Below are 21867 nucleotides of genomic sequence, written 5' to 3' on the forward strand. Positions count from 1 at the left end.
TTAAACTGACCTGCTCTTCAATGTTCCAAATTCTTACTGTCCCATCACATCCCGAAGAGGCCTTTAAAAGTAGAACAAAGATTGGATTTAACCCATAAAACAAAGTATGTATTAAGACATCTAGTGAGTATAGTGTTATTTCTATAACTCTGAGCCATTTTAACAGGATTTCAGCACAAAGATGAAAGATTCGACATGGAGAGGGCAATTTTTCTAAGGATTTAAACCTAATCTGACTAAAGGATCTTTACAGCCCAGTGTAACCCTATAGGCTTACTGCTGGCCTTATTTGAGACCACTGATCTAGCCCAATCAGACATGCTGGCACCAATAAGTCTACAATGGCTGCAAAGCTACAGGCTGACTACATATACACAGACAAGCAGCATTTCACAGTGTTTTGCAAACACAAAACACAATCTAACATTAACCCTGTGTTAACCATAATCTTTTCTACACAATCCATTGTACAACTATCATTTTAAGAAACATCTGAAATGTCAGAACATAGGATCAGTGGGGTTCTGAGGTCCTTACCAATCACTCAAAACAATTGGGCACCATTTTCCACCACTCTGCACTGATAACCTCTCCTTGAAAAGCAGAATGTAATATCTATTGATTTATTGAAAGTCTATAAGATTTCCAACAGCTTTAAGACAAGTGCTTCTTACTGCTTGTTTTAGAGATGGATTGGGTTCAGCACATCCAAGCCTATATGTCTTCGATACCTGCAGTCTAAATTTAGGGAATAGTAGGCAGTGGTGTGCAACTTGTGGCTCTTTAGCAGCTGTGAAATGAACTCCTAGCAAGCCATGGAGCTCCAGAATTGTGTTGCCATGAGTTCAACACAGTTTGCCACCGAGAGACGCAGCTCATGCTGGGTGGTTGTGTTTACAGAGGTAACCAAGCAATGCCCAGCGAGTTCCATGCACAAGCCCTTTTTAATTTACAGGACTTGTGCAACTCTGGAAGTACACTTGAAAACATCACAGTTTAACGGCTGGATAGTAAGTTTGCAGAACACCGGTTTAGTGTATCAAACAAAACCTACCAAATACTCATCCTTAGGATCAAAGGCAACACTTAATACAGGAGCGCTGTGTCCACGCAGAGTCTTCTGTACACTGCTGTCTTCCACCTGCACAACTTTTATCAAGAAATCCCTACAATAAAAATTGACTACAATTAGTGTAGGTAAAGTTTTTATAGAAGATTGCATAGAATTGATTTAAAAATAGCACACGTTTTTGTTTTCCGATTCCATCCAAACGGAGGAGAGTAATTTTATTTTTTTCTTATTTTTTTTATCAGATAATTTTGATTGAAATTTTTAAAACACAAATAAAAATTGTAATAAAAAAGCCACAACCCTAGCCACCCACCCCATCAACACCCTCCCCCCCCCAAACAAACAGTCCATCTCATACCAAAAATACCAGGCAGTTATAAAACAGAAAAACTGTAATGTAAAGCATACAAATCAAGGAAAGTGGGTGTGCAGGACACGGTCTCCCAGTAGGAGACCTCGATGGAACAGAAAAGTTGTAGAAGCACGCCGGGCACCACGTCAGAAGACATCCAGTACAGAGACCAAACGGAAAGCACACACACAAACAAACCTCATACCCTACACATCATCCCAGCTTTGAACCCAAACAGGGAACACAAAGACTAACATCTACGTCTCATCTCAAACAGGGTCAACTTTACGCACCCAGGGACCCCAGATACAGTCAAACTTCCTTTCCATCCTTCAATTAATATAAATTCCCCTCTCCAGTCTAACTATAAATTTAACTCTGGCAATCAAATCTGACACATCTGGGAGAGTGAGTCTAATCTAGTATTGAGCAATCAACTTCCGGGCCTGATAGAGAACCCGTAGGATGCCAATCACCAAAGAGGGTTCCTGTCCACAACTAATGAGACCAAGCAGACACACCTTATGGATTCTAGATAGAGTCACCCCATACACCGTCCGGATAAGATGAAGCACCTCCCGCCAATAAGCATCTAAAAGGGGGCAGTCCCACATCATAGCACCAGGTGTGCCTCCAACCTACCACATCGCGGACATGCAGAATCAGATCTGACCCCAATCCTGGCGAGAACACTGGAGTTTTATATACTCTATGCAGGAATAAGAGCTGGGACAACTGATTAGATTCGGACAAAGATAGGTATGGAGTCAGTGCCAGCACAGTGGATCACTCCTCGTCAGACATAACTCCAAGATCCCTCTCCCATTTGCCATGAACAGTTAAAGGGAATTTGTCATGATGGAAGCTCAACAATTCTCCATTCAACCACGAGATAAACAGATTTTTTTTATGTAACCACAAATCCACAACCCTATTAAAATGAATTACCAACGATAGGGACCTACACTGCGTCTCGTATACATGGCGAAGCTGTTAATACCTATAAAAGGAAGAATGCGGCAAGGCAAACTCCTCCTGCAGGTCCCCAAATGATCGGACTACTCCCTGGACCACAAATTGCTCCAAGCTACACAGTCCCTTCCTCTCCCAAAAGCCAGCATCCGTAAAAGAGTAAAAACCAGTCAGGCCAGGGTTACACCACAGCGGTGTAAATTTAGTGCAACCAGTGAATCCCAATAGTTTACGCGTGTGACCCCACAGTTTGCACAAAAGATGGGTGGTGGGAGAGGAGTCAGGAGGTCTAGTAAGAGCACCAATCTCAAGGATGTGGAGTGGGACCCGACCTCCATGACGTGTCATGAACAATCTCCCCGTCGAACCTAACGTGCCCAAGTTAGCAGACATGGGATGTGATGCGCCAGCCCCATTCTTGTTCTTCTTCCACTTATTAGCGGCCATGAGTTGTAATAGAAAAGATACACAGCAGGATGAATTGTAGGAATGGCACAAAACAGGCAAGGACACAGCCCCAGCACAGACCAGCAACAGTTGGAAGACAGGGAGAACACCAAGTTCTGAGGTGGAGGTCACTGCACCCCAAATAGCACTCAGCTGTCCTCAGTATAAGGACAGGCAGAAGCACAAAAGTCCAGTATAGTAGGGGGCAGCCCCCCTGTGGCCAGGTGATATAGAGAGAGACTGTGCCCACGTCAGTAAGAAGTGGTATAAACGGCAGTCACTAGTGCAGGAGGGGGACAAGCAATATGGGTACACATGGCCTCAGGGATGTCCAGCACCAGAAATGCACCACATCACTGCAAGGGGTACGTTATAGAAAAGCCCTACCGTCTCCCCCAATGCAGCTCACCACAGATAGGCGTCTTCTATATGCAGGCTCCTCAGGATGATATGCAAGCAGCCAGTGTGCCGTCCGGAGATGGATAATGGCGGCAGCCAGTGCCGCAACTGCAGTGCTCCCTCACCTCCTTCACCGCTCCAAGCCCGCCGGGCGATCCCCCGACGATACAGGTGTTCCGGTTCTCCACCCTCTTCATGGGGTCCCGCGGTTCCTCCGGCAGTAAGGGTAAATCGCAGGGCCCAGGAGCCGGCATCCAAAGATGGTGGGCGGACAGGCAGGCAAGCGGGTGCGGCTGCACAGACAGCAGCTGGTCCTGGCACTCCTCTCAACACCTCTCCACACAGGAGCCTCATAGGTAAGGCAGATCAGCGCTCCGATCCAAGGCAGAGGACCATGAGCCGGACAGGCAGTTAGCAGAAAAGGCCGGGGCTTCAGGGCCTACCCTCTGCCCGTATGGCTTCCCAGATCACAAATAGCTCCAAGAGGGGCCCCTAGATGCAGGGGCGCAGGATGGCGAGGATTTTGCAGGATTTTGATGTTTACAAAGGAGAAAGTGCACAGGGATGTCAGAGTAGGACTGAGAAAATGAATAAATATTTCTCCACCCATGAAAATCTCAGCCTACAGCTGGAAATATTGATGAATCTTTTACATTTTCTTTTATGAACTTCTCAAGTTATCATTAAAAGGTTATTTAAAATTTATTTAAAAACTAAACTGCAGAAAAGAAACACACAGTGGGGATCAAAACTTTGGGCACCCAGGTAAAAATTTGTATTAATGTGCATAAAGAAGCCAAGGAAAGATGGAAAAATCTCCAAAAGGCATCAAATTACAGATTTGAGATTCTTATAATATGTCACCAAAATTTAGATTTTATTTCCATCATTTACACTTTCAAAATAACAGAAAGCAAAAAAATGGCATCTGCAAAAGTTTGGGCACCCTGCAGAGTTATTATCTTGTACTGCCCCCTTTGGCAAGTATCACAGCTTGTAAATGCTTTTTGTAGCCAGCCAAGAGTCTTTCAATTCTTGTGTGAGGTATCTTTGCCCATTCTTCCTTACAAAAGTCTTCCAGTTCTTTGAGATTTCTGGGCTGTCTCATGTACTGCTCTTTTAAGGTCTATCCATAGATTTTCAATTATGTTGATGTCAGGAGATTGTGAAGGCCATGGCAAAACCTTCTGTTTACGCCTCTTGATGTAATCCCCTGTGGATTTCGAGGTGTGTTTAGGATCATTATCCATTTGTAGAAGCCATCCTCTCTTTAACTTCAGCTTTTTCACAGATGGCATTAAGTTAGCATCCAAAATTAGCTGACATTTTATTGAATCCATTTTTTCTTCTACTCGTGAGATGTTCCCTGTGCCACTGGCTGCAATACAACCCCAAAGCATGATTGATTCACCCCCATGCTTAAGTTGGACAGAGGTTCTTTTCATTACATTTTTTCCCCTTCTCCAAATGTACCTTTGCTCATTCCAGCCAAAAAGTTCAATTTTAACCTCATCGGTCCACAGAACTTTTTTCCAAAATGCACCAGGCTTATATGCAAAGTTCAAACGTTGATTTTTGTGGTGAGGACGTAGAAGAGGTTTTCTTCTGATGACTCTTCCATGAAGACCATATTTGTACAAGTATCTCTTTATAGTGGCATAGTGGACCACAACTCCAGTGTCTGCCAGATCTTTCTGGAGGGATTGTGCAGTCAAACGTGGGTTTTGAATTGTTTTTCTCACAATCCTGCGAGCTGTTCTGTCCGATATTTTTCTTGGTCTTCCAGATCTTGCTTTAACTTCCACTGTTGCTGATGACTGTCATTTCTTAATTACATTCCGTATAGAGGATATTGACATCTGAAAACGTTTTGCTATCTTCTTATAGCCTTCTCCAGCTTTGTGAGCGTCAACTATTTTCAGTTTCAGATTTCTAGACAACTGCTTAGAAGAACCCATGGTGCTGATTGTTGGGGCAAGGTCAGATGAGTCTGGGCATTTAAAACCTTTGAGATTGACTTCACCTGGTCTTCCCAGATGATGATTGAGAACAATCCATGACACTGGCAGGTCTCAGCTTTGCAAAGGGGGCAGTGCATGCTATAAACTCTGCAGGGTGCCCAAACTTTTGCAGACGCCATTTTTTTTTTCTGTTATTTTGAAAGTGAAATGATGGAAATAAAATCTAACTTTTGTTGACATATTATAAGAATGTCTAATCTGTAATTTGATGCCTTTTGGAGATTTTCCATCTTTCCTTGGCTTCTTTATGCACAATAAAAAAAATTGTATGGATTAAAAATTTTAATCGACAGAACAGGGCGAACGCATTATCAGGGTTAGTAAACATAGGTAAAAAACAAGCCAGGTTCAGCCCAGTCTGAACAGCGCTGTGGAATAGACACAACCACCCCCCCTCCCGCTGACAATCCTGAAAGCTAAACTCCTAAGGCTCCCAAGTAAATGGAGCTGCAGTCGGGTATACTCACTGCCTCTCTATTAATTGTCTTTAGGACTGACGAACATAGATAGGGGCTATCTTTGGCAGTCCAACAGACAACAAATGAAGCGTATGTGCACACACTTGACCACAGCAGGAAAGCACTCTGGAATCCTATATGTATCCTCTATCTTGTATGTATGGTGGAAAAAAAAGCTTAAATCATACAAAATTTTAATTTAGTTAACATCATCTATGTATAATGTATAAATGATCACCCCTTACCCTGAACCAGCTGCAATCTTAGTGCCATCGGAGTTAAAGACCACATGGTTGGCATTGGTAGTGAACCGCGTCAAAATGCCATCCGGGTCCCCAGCTGGAAATGTATGCATATGAATTGCATTGTTGGAGTCTGCAGTAACAACTTTTCCATTCTGGCAAAAAACAGAATAATACAATAATGCAAAAAAAGATGTAGGCAACCCCTGGCAAGACCCCCCCCCCCCCCCCCCCCACACACACACACACACACACACACACTTTTCCATTTACTAATCAGTTGCAATTATGTGGCTATTCCATGAAAACTCATTTGATACTTTTACTGTGTGACAGATCAGGTCCGTAACCCAAAATCATGCAATTGCTAACATTTGAAGGACCTGAGCACCTGAACCCTTTTCGCTCTGGTTTTATGCTTACACACACACGATTATTGGAGATTGCCTGTACTCTACAACCTAAGACAATATGGCGAGTGTATAACTTACATCTTCCTAAATTGCGCTATTGCCTCCATCAAATATTACAGAATCTGTGATGGACATTCCTGACATGGCCACTGATGTGAATGTGAATACAGCCTTAGAAACATTACAGTAAATTGAAGACTAACAAAAAAACAAACATACTTTTAAAGCAAACGAATATGCCTTTTCTCCAACGTTGATGGACTTGGGGTCATCGTCCTCTATGTTTTCCCAGATGCGAATGTCTCCGTCACTGCCGCAGGTCACCAGACAGCTGAGAAACACACACAGAAATGTTATCTACGGCAGATCCGGTCTTCAAGCAAACTATGGTAAGATGTCAAAGTGATTGAGAAACAGTGTCAGCTATGTTCCTCCGTGTGTCTCCAACTGCTTCTAAACTACAACTCCCAGAATGCCCAGAAAGCCAAAGGCTGTCCAGGCATGCTGGGAGTTGTAGTTTTGCAACAGCTGTTTTGTAACACTGTTCAATTTAAGGCAGAGTTTTCCAAACAGTGTGTCTCCAGCTGCTGCAAAACTACAATTCCCAACATGCCTGGGAGTTGTCCGAGCATGCTGGGAGTTGTAGTTTTGCAACAGCTGGAGGAACACCATTTGGAAAATACTGCATTAAAGGGATAACAACGAGTAAAGATCTTTACCTTCCAGTTTCATTAAAACAGACATCTGTGTGTCCTTCGAGGTGAGCATATCGCATGGGCTTCTTTTTGGCAGGCATATCCTAAAAGATGAATGTAAAAAAAATCACAAGTCTAGTTTAGGCTGGATTCACTTTAAAAAGGGGCTGACACTAGAATACATACGCTATGTAGTCTGTTAGTGACTATGTCCAGTCCATTTCTCTTACGCATAGTTGTATTTTTCAGGACTTTGAATTCCTTAAAAGGGTACTCCGGCGCAAAACATCTTATTCCCTATCATAGGGATAAGATGTTCGATCGCGGGGATTCCATGCCGGATAACTAGCGACTACAGCTGCCGCGCTCCCTCTATTCAGGTCTATGGGAGGAGGCGTGACATGATGGAGTGGGGCGTGACGTCACAAAACACGGGAGCTCAACGCTTCCGTGTTCCATATGCTGCTGCCGCCGCCAGGCCGGAAATTGGGTTGGTCCCCAGCTGCGGGACCCCCACGATCTAACATGCTTTTGATAGGTGATAAGATGTTTTGCACCGGAGTACCCCTTTAATATAAAGTATACATACGAAAAAAAGCAGAGCGTGGTGAATCAGAAGACCGCACTCAGTTCATTAGGGTTACATACAAACATAGTACGGCTGAGAGGAGACACGTTCATAAATATCTACCAAGAAATGCGAATGACAGGAAGGGGTGTTGGAAACCTTAGACAAGAATTTCTACATATGCATTTTTATTATTAGCTCGCTGGCTCCTCCCTCTCTCCTGACCGGTTGTGTACTCCTTTCATTGTGTGTGTCTGGCTCTTCACTCTCTCCTGACAAAAAGTTGTGTTGTCCTATTGTCAGCGTGTTGTCTCAGCAGCTTCTTAGCTCCCCTCCCCCCCCCCCCCCTCTCTTCTGACAGGAAGTTGTGTTGTCCTCCTATTGTCAGTGTGGGGTTGTCTCAGCAGATCGCTGGTTCCTCCCTCTACCCTGAGACAACATAATTCTCTTCTGTCTTAGGAAGGTATAGCAGGATCTTGTCTCTGAGCTCTAGCCCCACCTCCTGACATTATATATATATATATATATATATATATATATATATATATATATATATAATTTTTTAATTTTTTTTATCACACAGACAAAAAAACAGACAGGTAATAAATACAGCAGGTGCTGCAACCTCACTACGCGATAGTCTGCTGTGAAATGAGATGGTCTGCATCAGCTCTGGGCAGGAAACTGGCAGGATGGAGGACTGTGATGAAGAGCTGAGGGAAAGCAATGCATTCTGGGAATTGTAGTGCAGAGAAACTGCTAAACCAGGAACTAAAGGACGAAGACACCGAAGACTGGAGAGCAATGCTAGACGCTTCTGCAGCATTTTACCTGATGTCTGAACAACCCCCTTTAAAGGGAACCAATCATCAGATTTTACCCTATATAACGCTTGGTAAAGCGTTATATAGAGTAAAATCTTTATTTTCACCATTCCCGGGGGACGCTCCTGCCTCCAGGGATGGTGAAAATATGAAGTTATAAACTAGTCACCGCGACGGCCGTAAGTAGTCACCTGGGCGGGAGCTCTTCTCACCTACTCCCGTTCTTCTGCCGGCAGCGACGCCCCCTCCGCTTGATTGATGGGCCGCGTCATCGCTCTGCTCCATCTGTTTAGTGAGCGGAACGATGACGCTGCCCATAAATCATGCGGAGGGGGCGTCGCTGCCGGCCAAAATCTGATGATTGGTTCCCTTTAAACCAGTGTTTCCCAACCCAGTCCCCAAGGCACACCAACATTCCAGGTTTTTTCAGTTACTCCATTGGAATAGAACAGGGAAATATTAAAATCCTGGACTGTTGGTGTGCCTTGAGGACTGGGTTGGGAAACGCTGCTTTAAACCATAAGTCCACACAACCTGTGTGAAGTTGGCACCCCATGTTTGCAAACACCATTCGTTTGTGCCGCAAAAATCAGCGTTTGTGCCGGGTTAGTTCCTGAGATATGGCACCTTAGATTTTTATGAAGCCCCGCCCACTTTCTACCCCATGTTCTTAAATTTTAAAAACAAATACACCATTAGTTTGTGCTGCGTTTACTGCGCCAATAATGTCTCCTACAATCTGCATCATTTCTAGTTTTATGAGACGCAAAAAAAAAAAAAATGACAATGATTTCTCAAAACAGTGACAGTTACCATAGCAACCAATGTGCTGTCACCTAAATTTGGAAATCAAAGTTGCAGCCTCATCGGTTGCTATGGGCAACTGCACTATTTTTTTTTCCTCCAAAATAGCCAACATATTTCTAATTAAAAGGTTTTAGAAACGAGCAGCAACATTTTTTGGATTTAAGGTGGTTAAATTAACAGAGGATGAAATTCACACCATCTTAAAATTATTTCAGCCCCCGTCACCATGATGAAAACTACCAGGGGTGACGTTTTCCATTCGCATTATCTACAGATACGATTTCCGTGGTGATGGAATCCATTTTGATTGCCTCCAGTAGTTATGATGACTTTTATACCCATAGTGTAAGTAAAATTAACAAATAAATGGAAAATGGGTAAAAACCCAACACAATATAACACATTCCCACATATTCTCCTCACAAAAACCCACCCTGTGGTATAAAACGGCTCTGAGACACTGGACGCCCCCCAGAGGATGCCCCCACAATCAGTAGACCCCCACATAATACACACAGAGGGTAGATTTCACACAAAAATTAAAAATAACCCACAAAAAGTGGCTGCACTGGACACGTACCGGGCGTCTGCGGCTCCTCTCTCCGCGTTTTCAACTTTCGCGGGTAGGTTTCCAGCAGTTGGCGGGAAAACTGTGTGACAGGAGGCCGGAAGCGGAAACGCGTTCCACGGCCGAGCGTTTCAAACCTCGCTTTCGGAAATCATGCCACCGGTGAGGGCTTCGCTGGGAGTCTGGTGGTGACGTCATGGGTAGGGAATGCCTCCGCCTTGTTAACTGTTTTATTGCTGGATGCTTTCGTTTAGAAACTTCTTTCTTTCATTAGTCCTTTATGGCGGTTGTGACTATACGCTATAGCAGTGTTTCCCGACCAGGGTGCCTACAGCTGTTGCAAAACTACAACTCCCAGAATGCCTGGACAGCCGAAGGCTGTCCAGGCATTCTGGGAGTTGTAGTTTTGCAACACCTGGAGGCACCCTGGTTGGGAAACACTGCGCTATAGAACAGTGTTTTCCAACCAGGGTGCCTCCAGCTGTTTTGCAGCAGCTGGAGGCACCCTGGTTGGGTAACACTGCTATAAAGGACAGGGACCAGGGGGGGGGGGGGGGGGAGAGAGAGACCTTTATTGCCCCCTAGTGGTCTGGTCCTGAATTAGCACAATATTCTGCTGCCTGCAACATTAGGTAAAAAGACATAAAAAAAATGTTGCTGAAGCATATAGCATTGCTAACCTGACTACTCCAGTTATTAAATCACCAAAAATCTATTTATTTGAGCAGTTGTTCAGTACTACAATTCCCAGAATTCATTGCTTTTCATCATATCTTCATCACAGTCCAACTACCCTGCCTACTAACCCCCCCCCCCCCCCCCCAGCAATCCTGACCGGTTTCCTCACAGAGCTGTTGCAGAACATCTAATTTCACAGCAGACTATCGCACAATTATTGAGATTGCAGCACCTTATGTATGCATTCCCTGTCTGCTCCTTTGCCTGTTGAATTGTTCAGCATGAGGCAGCGTGCTGTAATGACACCTCGTTCTTCCATAAATGTCCCGATAAAGATATATCTGTATATGACAGGAGGATGGTGATGTAGCTGGAGGGGCTGGTCAGAGGTGATGACATCGCTCAGGGGGCAGGGCTAGATCTCAGAGACAACATCCAGCCACGCCTCCTGAGACAGCAGAGGATGATGGGTTGTGTCAGAACATAGGGAGCAGCTGGGGAGCTTGGACAACACCACACTGACATTGAGCGGCCTATACAACTTCTTATCAGAGAGGGAGGAGCCAAGGAGCTGTTGAGACAACACACCATTGACAATGAGAGAACTACACAACTTCCTGTAAGGAGAGAAGAAGGAGCTGCTGAGACAACACCCCATTGACAATGAGAGGACTACACAACTTCCTGTAAGGAGAGAATGAGGAGCCAAGAAGCTGCTGAGACAACACCCCATTGACAATGAGAGGACTACACAACTTCATGTCAGGAGGGAGGAGCCAAGGAGCTGCTGGGACAACACCACACTGACAATGAATGGGTCACTTTGTAACAAACATAAAAATAGGAAAGTAGTATTAGAACCCAGGTCACCCACATACAATGTATACAAACTGCTCCTGCGCTGAAACATAAGTGGGACCTCAATGACATTATCAAGGAGCAGAATGTGTCAGAAGGTCGTGGTAAAAAATAAATAAAAAATTACATTTAACTAGCTAAGAATAGGGGAAGCAGGGGTAGAACCCAATACAGTGGTCCCTCAAGTTATAATATTAATCGGTTCTGGGACGACCATTGTATGTTGAAACCATTGTATGTTGAGACCAGAACTCTATGGAAACCTGGTAATTGGTTCTAAAGGCACCAAAATGTCATCCAAAAATAGGAAAAAGTGAGAATTAAATAAAAATAAGTAGATAACTAATATAGATAAAGCAAATCCTTACATATAAAAGTAAGAAAGATCTGCTGGGAGCTGTAATCACTGTCTATGTCAGTGTTTCCCAAGCAGGGAGCCTCCAGCTGTTGCAAAACTACAACTCCCAGCATGCCCGGACAGCCAAAGGCTGTCCGGGCATACTGGGAGTTGTAGTTTTGCAACAGCTGGGGGCACCCTGCTTGAGAAGCACTGGTCTATGTAGAGGACAGGAGCTTCTTCGGGGTCCTGTACAGAACATGCAGTGTCCTAAAAAAGTAACATAGAGTCGCCCTCAACTGGTGTCCTAAGGAGAAGCTAACCTTGGTACAGGTAAAGAGTACAGAACATGTAATACCTCCATGTACTATAGGGGGTGCTACCAGCCACCAGGCAGTGCATACACTTCAGTAATACAGGTAAAGAGTACAGAACATGTAATACCTCCATTTACTATAGGGGGCGCTACCAGCCACCAGGCAGTACATACACTTCAGTAATACAGGTAAAGAGTACAGAACATGTAATACCTCCATGTACTATAGGGGGCGCTACCAGCCACCAGTCAGTGCATACGCTTCAGTAATACAGAATGCCCATTCTGATTGGTCAGTTCATTGACATGTTTCACAGATCTGGACTGTCTGTACATTGTATGTTGAGTCTGGTTTGAACTTACAATGGTCCAGAAAAGACCATTGTATGTTGAAACTATTGTATGTTGAGGCCATTGTAAGTTGAGGGATCACTGTATAATTCATGTAAATGGCTTTTGCACCCTATGCCGGGTCCCACTCTGAGGAATAAGGGAAGGTTATTGAAGAGGAGAAGAAGCGGTCACAAGGTCATGGTCAACATAAAGTTACCTTGTAACAAGCATAAACATAGGAATGTAGGATTAGAACCCAGGTCACCCACATACAATTATGAAAACAGCTATTTTTTCAATTCTATTGAAAAAATAGTTGTTTTTTTTTTTAAATTATATTATGAAGAGGAACATGTCACTAGGTAATGGTCAAAATAAAAACCTTTTTAACAAGCATAAAAAATGTAAAGCATGGTTAGAACCCAGGTCACCCACATACAACGTACATCACTCTAACTCTAATAAATCAGTGAAGATTTCTTTATGTCGTTATTGAGGAGAACAGGTAACAAATGGTTAAAAGAAATGGATAAAAAGCATTGAAAAGGGAAAAACAGGATTTGACCCTGGTCTCCCACATACATTACAGGTAAAATGGCCCCAAGCCAGATCCCTCGCCAAGAAAAAGATGAAGCTTTGTCATTATCGAGGAGGAGAACCGGGCACAAAGTGATGATCAAAATAAACAAATTACCTTGCAAAAAGCAAAGAGAATAGAAAGCAGGATTATAACCCAGGTCACCAACGTGTCTGTACATAGGAGATCACTATTGATTATAACCCAGGTCACCAACGTGTCTGTACATAGGATATCACTATTGATTATAACCCAGGTCACCAACGTGTCTGTACATAGGAGATCACTATTGATTATAACCCAGGTCACCAATGTGTCTGTACTTAGGAGATCACTTTTGATTATAACCCAGGTCACCAACGTGTCTGTACATAGGAGATCACTATTGATTATAACCCAGGTCACCAATGTGTCTGTACTTAGGAGATCACTTTTGATTATAACCCAGGTCACCAACGTGTCTGTACATAGGAGATCACTATTGATTATAACCCAGGTCACCAACGTGTCTGTACATAGGAGATCACTTTTGATTATAACCCAGGTCACCAACGTGTCTGTACATAGGAGATCACTATTGATTATAACCCAGGTCACCAACGTGTCTGTACATAGGAGATCACTTTTGATGATAACCCAGGTCACCAACGTGTCTGTACATAGGAGATCACTTTTGATTATAACCCAGGTCACCAACGTGTCTGTACATAGGAGATCACTATTGATTATAACCCAGGTCACCAACGTGTCTGTACATAGGAGATCACTATTGATTATAACCCAGGTCACCAACGTGTCTGTACATAGGAGATCACTATTGATTATAACCCAGGTCACCAACGTGTCTATACATAGGAGATCACTTTTGATTATAACCCAGGTCACCAACGTGTCTGTACATAGGAGATCACTATTGATTATAACCCAGGTCACCAACGTGTCTGTACATAGGAGATCACTTTTGATGATAACCCAGGTCACCAACTTGTCTGTACATAGGAGATCACTTTTGATTATAACCCAGGTCACCAACGTGTCTGTACATAGATCACTTTTGATTATAACCCAGGTCACCAACGTGTCTGTACATAGGAGATCACTATTGATTATAACCCAGGTCACCAACGTGTCTGTACATAGGAGATCACTTTTGATTATAACCCAGGTCACCAACGTGTCTGTACATAGGAGATCACTATTGATTATAACCCAGGTCACCAACGTGTCTGTACATAGGAGATCACTATTGATTATAACCCAGGTCACCAACGTGTCTGTACATAGGAGATCACTATTGAGAACCCCTTTTATGCTTTTCCTTCCTATATTCCTGTTATTGTGCATAGTGATTGCAGCACTAGATGGCGCTGTGCCGCCGCAGGCCATGATGGGAAGAGCAGAAAACTGGTCAACATTAGTAGAGTTGGCATTAAAATGAGATTCGGTCCTAATTGTTAAAAGTGTTAGCGACTATTTTTTACATTTCCCAAAATAAGGCGATCTGATTGGTTGGCATCACAAACACTTTTTCTGACTGCCAAAGGACAATTTTGGAGTCAATGTACCTATGTGCGTCGTGTAAAAAAGTCACAGAGAAAGGCAGCACTACAACTCCCAGCGTGTTATGTCACTGGATATGACATTTGTGGGGGCTTTGAGATGCTGAGATGATGTATCTAAGCCTATGGTGTTTGATACTGTCTGCTGAGATTATGTATCTAAGCCTATTGTGTTTGATACTGTCTGCTGAGATGATAGATCTAAGCATGTTTTGCTGGGAGTTGTCGTTTTGCAACAGCTGGAGGAACACTGGTTAGGAAACACTGACCTATGTTACATCATCTCAGCAGACAGTATCAAACACCATAGGCTTAGATACATTATCTCAGTATCTAAGCCTATGTTGTTTGATACTGCCTGCTTAAAGGATGTAGCCTAGATCAGTGTTTCCTAACCAGTGTGCCTCCAGCTGTTGCAAAACTACAACTCCCAGCATGCCCGGACAGCCAACGGCTGTCCGGGCATGCTGGGAGTTGTAGTTTTGCAACAGCTGGAGACACACTGGTTGGGAAACACTGATCTAAGCCTATTGTGTTTGATACTGTCTGTTGACATGATGAATCTAAGCCTATAGTGTTTGATACTCTGTTGACATGATGTATCTAAGCCTATAGTGTTTGATACTGTCTTCTGAGATTATGTATATAAGCCTACAGTTGTTTGATACTATTTGCTGAGATTATGTATCTAACCACGGTTTCCCAACAACTGCACCTCCAGCTGTTTCAAAACTACAACTCTCAGCATGCCCGGAGGCGCACTGTTCTAAGTACTGTCATCTAAGCTAGTATAGCTAAAACCGCTCATACACATACAAGGCTTTCCATGGCAGCTTTCAGCTGTCCCTGTGTACTGTCCCTTTAAGTAGACCACATGCAGAAGCGCGTGAATCCGTTTTTTCACTATTTCTTGTCGTTCTTCTTTCCTCCCACAATTAAAGTCATAAGATCTGACTCAATCCCCGTGATCTGAACCATTACTCACCAGGTTGTTCTATTCACTGCCAGGCTGGACCAATATCAATTAGATATACAAAATATATTGTTAAAGGGGTACTCCACTGGAAAACATTTTTTTTAAATCAACTGGTGCCAGAAAGTTACACAGATTTGTATATTACCGTACTTCAATTTAAAAATCTTAATCCTTCCAGTACTTATCAACTGCTGTATGTTCCACAGGAAGTTCTTGTTCTTTTAAATTTCTTTTCTGTCTGACCACAGCGCTCTCTGCTGACACCTCTGTCCATGTCAGGAACTGTCCAGAGCAGGAGAGGTTTCTATGGGGATTTGTCTCCTGCTCTGGACAGTTCCTAAAATGGACAGAGGTGTCAGCAGGGAGCATTGTGGTCAGACAGAAAGGAAATTCAAAAAGAAAAGAACTTCCTGTGACACCATAGCGTGTTATGTCACTGGATATAACATTTGTGGGGGCTTTGAGATGCTGAAATGATGTATCTAAGCCTATTGTGTTTGATACTGTCTGCTGAGATGATGGATCTAAGCCTATTGTGCTGGGAGTTGTCGGTTTGCAACAGCTGGAGGCACCCTGGTTGGGAAACACTGACCTAAGTTACATCATCTCAGCAAATAGTATCTAACACCATAGGCTTAGATACATCATCTCAATATGTTGTTTGATACTGCCTGCTGAGAGAATGTAGCCTAGATCAATGTTTCCTAACCAGTGTGCCTCCAGCTGTTGCAAAACTACAACTCCCAGCATGCACAGACAGCCTTTGGCTGTCCGGGCATGCTGGGAGTTGTAGTTTTGCAACAGCTGGAGGCACACTGGTTGGGAAACACTGGCTAAGATACATCTTCTCAGCAGACTGTATCACCCACATTAGACTAAGATACATCATCTCAGTAGACAATATTAATAGGCTTAGATACATTATCTCAACAGACAGGTTCAAACATACCGTAATAGGCTTAGATCAGTGTTTCTCAACCAGTGTGCCTCCAGCTGTTTCAAAACTACAACTCCCAGCATGCCCGGACAGCCATTATTAGAGAAATAAGCCTGCCATGTGTGATACTGTCTGCTGAACTGCCGTATGTACACCTATCATGTGTGATACTGTCTGATGAGCCAATGTATCTAAGCCTGTCATGTGTGATACTGTCTGCTGAACTGCCGTATGTACACCTATCATGTGTGATACTGTCTGATGAGCCAATGTATCTAAGCCTGTCATGTGTGATACTGTCTGCTTAACTGCTATATGCACACCTATAACATTGGACTATGTCTAATAAGCCAATGTATCTAAGCCTGTCATGTGTGATACTGTCTGATAAGCCAATGTATCTAAGCCTGTCATGTGTGATACTGTCTGCTGAACTGCTGTATGCACACCTATAATATGGGACAATGTCTGATAAGCCAATGTATCTAAGTCATGTGTGATACTTTCTGCCAAGGCATGTATCTAAGTCTGTTATGTGGGATACAGTCCCACATTCCCTATAAGTAAATGTAGTCACATGACCCATCTCGGTCAGTATCGGGGCCCTTGTCCTGGACAATACTCTTTCTGTCCTCAGATATAATGACTCTTCTGTCTCATTTCTTCATTTATTCTAACCAGAATTTTTTTGCAACAAAAATTGGAAAAAATTATCAGAATAAATAGACAGAGGTCTTGTTTGTTATTTTCTTGCTGTATTCCTGCCGGTCTAGTATGTCCAGAATATTGTATAAATTATCCGGCAGTAAATGCCCTCGGGGGCTGTTATACCACAACAGAGGGCAGGACGCCAGTGTGTGAACAAAACACTGAACCGACACCCACGCGTCTCTATACAGGGCGAGCCGGCAGATGGCCGCCTATTGTCACATCCAGCCTCATCGTGGATTATCTGGGAAAGTTGGGTGCTAATTATACAGCCTTAAGGATATAAAGAGGCATATAAGGACAGGAGATGAGGATGGGATATGAGGACGGGATATGGGGTCAGGATATGAGGACAGGATATGGGGTCGGGATATGAGGACAGGATATGGGGTCGGGATATGAGGACGGGATATGAGGTCGGGATATGAGGTCGAGATATGAGGACAGGATATGAGGACGGGATATGAGGTCGGGATATGAGGTCAGGATATGAGGACGGGATATGAGGTCGGGATATGAGGACAAGATATGAGGTCGGGATATGAGGATAAGATATGAGGTCGGGATATGAGGACGGGATAAGAGGTCGGGATATGAGGTCGGGATATGAGGTCAGGATATGAGGTCGGGATATGAGGACGGGATGTGAAGACGGGATATGAGGCCGGGATATGAAGACGGGAAATGAGGATGGGATATGAGGTTGGGATATGAAGACGGGATAAGAGGTCGGTATATGAGGACGGGATAAGAGGTCGGGATATGAAGACGGGAAATGAGGATGGGATATGAGGTCGGGATATGAGGACGGGATAAGAGGTCTGGATATGAAGACGGGAAATGAGGATGGGATATGAGGTCGGGATATGAAGATGGGAAATGAGGATGGGATATGAGGTCGGGATATGAAGACGGGAAATGAGGATGGGATATGAGGTCGGGATATGAGGACAAGATATGAGGTCGGGATATGAGGACGGGATAAGAGGTTGAGATATGAAGACGGGATATGAGGTTGGGATATGAGGACGGGATATGAGGACGGGATATGAGGTCGGGATATGAGGACGGGAAATGAGGATGGGATATGATGTCGGTATATGAGGACGGGATATGAGGACGGGATATGAGGATGGGATATGGGGACGGGGTATGAGGTCGGCATATGAGGGCAAGATATGAGGACGGGATATGAGGATGGGATATGAGGTCGGGATGTGAGGACGGGATATGAGGACAGGATATAAGGTCAGGATACAGAAACTCCTGGGCCCCAATATAGAATCAATGACGGAGCCACCAACCACGAAGTGCCCTGTATAACACTGGGGTCTCGTGTAGCAGAGGGTTGTGCCCACAACCACCAGGGCCCGGTACATCCTCTGCCCTCTAAAGCTGATTAATTCCAGTATTTTTTTCTAACATTAACCCCCCAAATATTAGGAAAGCATCAGACCAGGGGCTGGAGATTTGTTATTGTGAAACAGTCTGGTAGATTTCCGTAAAGTGTGATTCACTGATTTTTAACATTCTTTAGTATTTTCCAATGGAAACAGAAAAGAAAACATTACTGGCTCAGTCAGGTCCTCATTGTAATAATAAACAGTCTTAATAATGATTTTACTGATCTTATCATAACCATGATCAATACTTATATCTATTTAATATATATATATATATATATATATATATATATATATAAATCCAAAGAAGCAGCAGCACACAAGGTATACGGTGCAAAAAAAAATTGTGATTTTATTGCATCAGTGCATAGTGCTCTGTATGCACTGATGCAATAAAACCACAACTTTTTTTTGCACCGTATACCTTGTGTGCTGCTGCTTCTTTGGATTTATTTATTGGGATCCCGAACCAAGGCTCCTACACAGCGTGCACCAGCTACCTGAAGTACTATCTGGTTGTGCTGCTCTTCTGGGATATTTATATATATATATATAGATAGAGAGAGAGAGAGAGAGAGAGAGAGAGATCTGTGAGCTGTGAGCAGAAATTGTCGCTTTTCACATCAATCCCTGTCCCCTATGGTTCTCACAATCTAATGTCCCTACCACACTAATTATCTATCTATCTCATATCTATCTATCTCATATCTATATATATATCTCATATCTATCTATCTCATATCTATCTATCTATCTCATATCTATCTATCTATCTATCTCATATCTATCTCATATCTATCTATCTATCTATCTATCTCATATCTATCTATCTATCTATCTCATATCTATATATATATCTCATATCTATCTATCTATCTATCTCATATCTATCTATATCTCATATCTATCTATATCTCATATCTATCTATCTATATCATATCTATCTATCTATCTATATCTATCTATCTATCTCATATCTATCTATCTCATATCTATCTATCTATCTCATATCTATCTATCTCATATCTATATATATATCTCATATCTATCTATCTATCTATCTATCTCATATCTATCTATCTATCTCATATCTATCTATCTCATATCTATCTCATATCTATCTATCTATCTCATATCTATCTATCTATCTATCTCATATCTATATATATATCTCATATCTATCTATCTATCTCATATCTATCTATATCTCTGTTGCTATCTATATCTCATATCTATCTATATCTCATATCTATCTATCTATATCATATCTATCTATCTATATCTATCTATCTATCTCATATCTATCTATCTCATATCTATCTATCTCATATCTATATATATCTCATATCTATCTATATCATATCTATCTATCTATCTCATATCTATCTATCTCATATCTATCTATCTCATATCTATCTATCTCATATCTATCTTATATCTATCTCATATCTATCTCATATCTATCTATCTATCTCATTGTCACGATGCCGGCTGGCAGGTAGTGGACCCTCTGTGCCAGAGAGGGATTGGCGTGGACCGTGCTAGTGGACCGGTTCTAAGCCACTACTGGTATTCACCAGAGCCCGCCGCAAAGCGGGATGGTCTTGCTGCGGCGGTAGTGACCAGGTCGTATCCACTAGCAACGGCTCACCTCTCTGGCTGCTGAAGATAGGCGCGGTACAAGGGAGTAGGCAGAAGCAAGGTCGGACGTAGCAGAAGGTCGGGGCAGGCAGCAAGGATCGTAGTCAGGGGCAACGGCAGAAGGTCTGGAAACACTGGCAAGGGACACACAAGGAACGCTTTCACTGGCACTAAGGCAACAAGATCCGGCAAGGGAGTGCAAGGGAAGTGAGGTAATATAGGGAAGTGCACAGGTGATAACCCTAATTGGAACCACTGCGCCAATCAGCGGCGCAGTGGCCCTTTAAATCGCAGAGACCCGGCGCGCGCGCGCCCTAGGGAGCGGGGCCGCGCGCGCCGGGACAGAACAGACGGGGAGCGAGTCAGGTAGGGGAGCCGGGGTGCGCATCGCGAGCGGGCGCTACCCGCATCGCGAATCGCATCCCGGCTGGCAGCAGGATCGCAGCGCCCCGGGTCAGAGGACGTGACCGGAGCGCTGCAGCGGAGGGGGAGAAGCGAGCGCTCCGGGGAGGAGCGGGAACCCGGAGCGCTCGGCGTAACAGTACCCCCCCCCTTGGGTCTCCCCCTCTTCTTGGAGCCTGAGAACCTGAGGAGCAGACTTTTGTCAAGGATGTTGTCCTCAGGTTCCCAGGATCTCTCTTCAGGACCACAACCCTCCCAGTCTACTAAAAAAAAAATTTTCCCTCTGACCTTTTTGGCAGCCAAAATCTCCTTGACCGAGAAGACGTCCGAGGAGCCGGAAACAGGAGTGGGAGGAACAGATTTGGGAGAAAAACGGTTGAGGATGAGTGGTTTGAGAAGAGAGACGTGAAAGGCATTAGGGATACGAAGAGAAGGAGGAAGAAGAAGTTTATAAGAGACAGGATTAATTTGACGCAAAATTTTGAAAGGACCAAGATAGCGTGGTCCCAACTTGTAGCTAGGGACACGGAAGCGGACATATTTAGCGGAGAGCCATACCTTGTCTCCAGGGGAAAAAACGGGGGGAGCTCTTCTTTTCTTATCCGCGAATCTCTTCATGCGTGAAGAAGTCTGTAAGAGAGAATTTTGGGTCTCTCTCCATATAATGGAAAGGTCACGAGAAATTTCATCCACAGCGGGCAGACCAGAGGGCAAGGGGGTAGGGAGGGGGGGAAGAGGGTGACGGCCGTACACCACGAAAAATGGGGATTTGGAGGAAGATTCAGAGACCCTGAAGTTATACGAGAATTCGGCCCATGGAAGGAGATCTGCCCAGTCATCCTGGCGGGAGGAAACAAAATGTCGCAAATAATCACCCAGGATCTGGTTAATTCTTTCTACTTGTCCATTGGACTGGGGATGATATGCAGAGGAAAAATTTAATTTAATCTTGAGTTGTTTACAGAGAGCTCTCCAGAATTTAGACACGAATTGGACCCCTCTATCCGAGACAATCTGCGTAGGCAACCCGTGAAGACGAAAAATGTGTACAAAAAATTGTTTAGCCAACTGAGGCGCAGAAGGAAGACCAGGAAGAGGGATGAAATGTGCCATTTTGGAGAATCGATCAACGACCACCCAAATAACGGTGTTGCCACGGGAAGGGGGTAAATCAGTAATAAAATCCATACCAATCAGAGACCAAGGCTGTTCGGGGACAGGCAGAGGATGAAGAAAACCAGCGGGCTTCTGGCGAGGAGTCTTATCCCGGGCACAGATAGTGCAGGCTCGCACAAAGTCCCCGA

At 43.8% G+C, this 21867-nt stretch overlaps 2 protein-coding genes across 3 annotated transcripts in view; one reads left to right on the forward strand and one right to left on the reverse strand.

Moving 5' to 3' along the window:
• The window catches only part of WDHD1 (WD repeat and HMG-box DNA binding protein 1), a 64752-nt gene extending 54766 nt beyond the window's left edge, over window positions 1-9986 (reverse strand). Inside the window, exons 1-6 of the mRNA XM_056547076.1 lie at window positions 9851-9986; window positions 7096-7175; window positions 6596-6707; window positions 5967-6118; window positions 1055-1166; window positions 11-61 (exon numbers count right to left, since the gene is read on the reverse strand). Coding sequence (XP_056403051.1) covers window positions 11-61; window positions 1055-1166; window positions 5967-6118; window positions 6596-6707; window positions 7096-7172 — 504 coding nt within the window. The 5' untranslated portion in view covers window positions 7173-7175; window positions 9851-9986. The remainder of the gene's footprint in view (window positions 1-10; window positions 62-1054; window positions 1167-5966; window positions 6119-6595; window positions 6708-7095; window positions 7176-9850) is intronic.
• Window positions 9053-21867, forward strand: part of SOCS4 (suppressor of cytokine signaling 4) — a 41584-nt gene continuing 28769 nt past the window's right edge. Inside the window, exons 1-2 of one of the 2 annotated variants that reach the window (XM_056547081.1) lie at window positions 9053-9068; window positions 9545-9615. In XM_056547081.1, the coding sequence (XP_056403056.1) occupies window positions 9562-9615 (54 nt within the window). In that variant the 5' untranslated portion in view covers window positions 9053-9068; window positions 9545-9561. Of the gene's footprint in view, window positions 9069-9544; window positions 9616-9937; window positions 10039-21867 lie in introns of those variants that run through there. The other variant, XM_056547084.1, reaches the window with a different exon arrangement.

This window comes from Hyla sarda, chromosome 11 (genome assembly GCF_029499605.1).
Source record: "Hyla sarda isolate aHylSar1 chromosome 11, aHylSar1.hap1, whole genome shotgun sequence".
Taxonomy (NCBI): Eukaryota; Metazoa; Chordata; class Amphibia; order Anura; family Hylidae; genus Hyla; species Hyla sarda.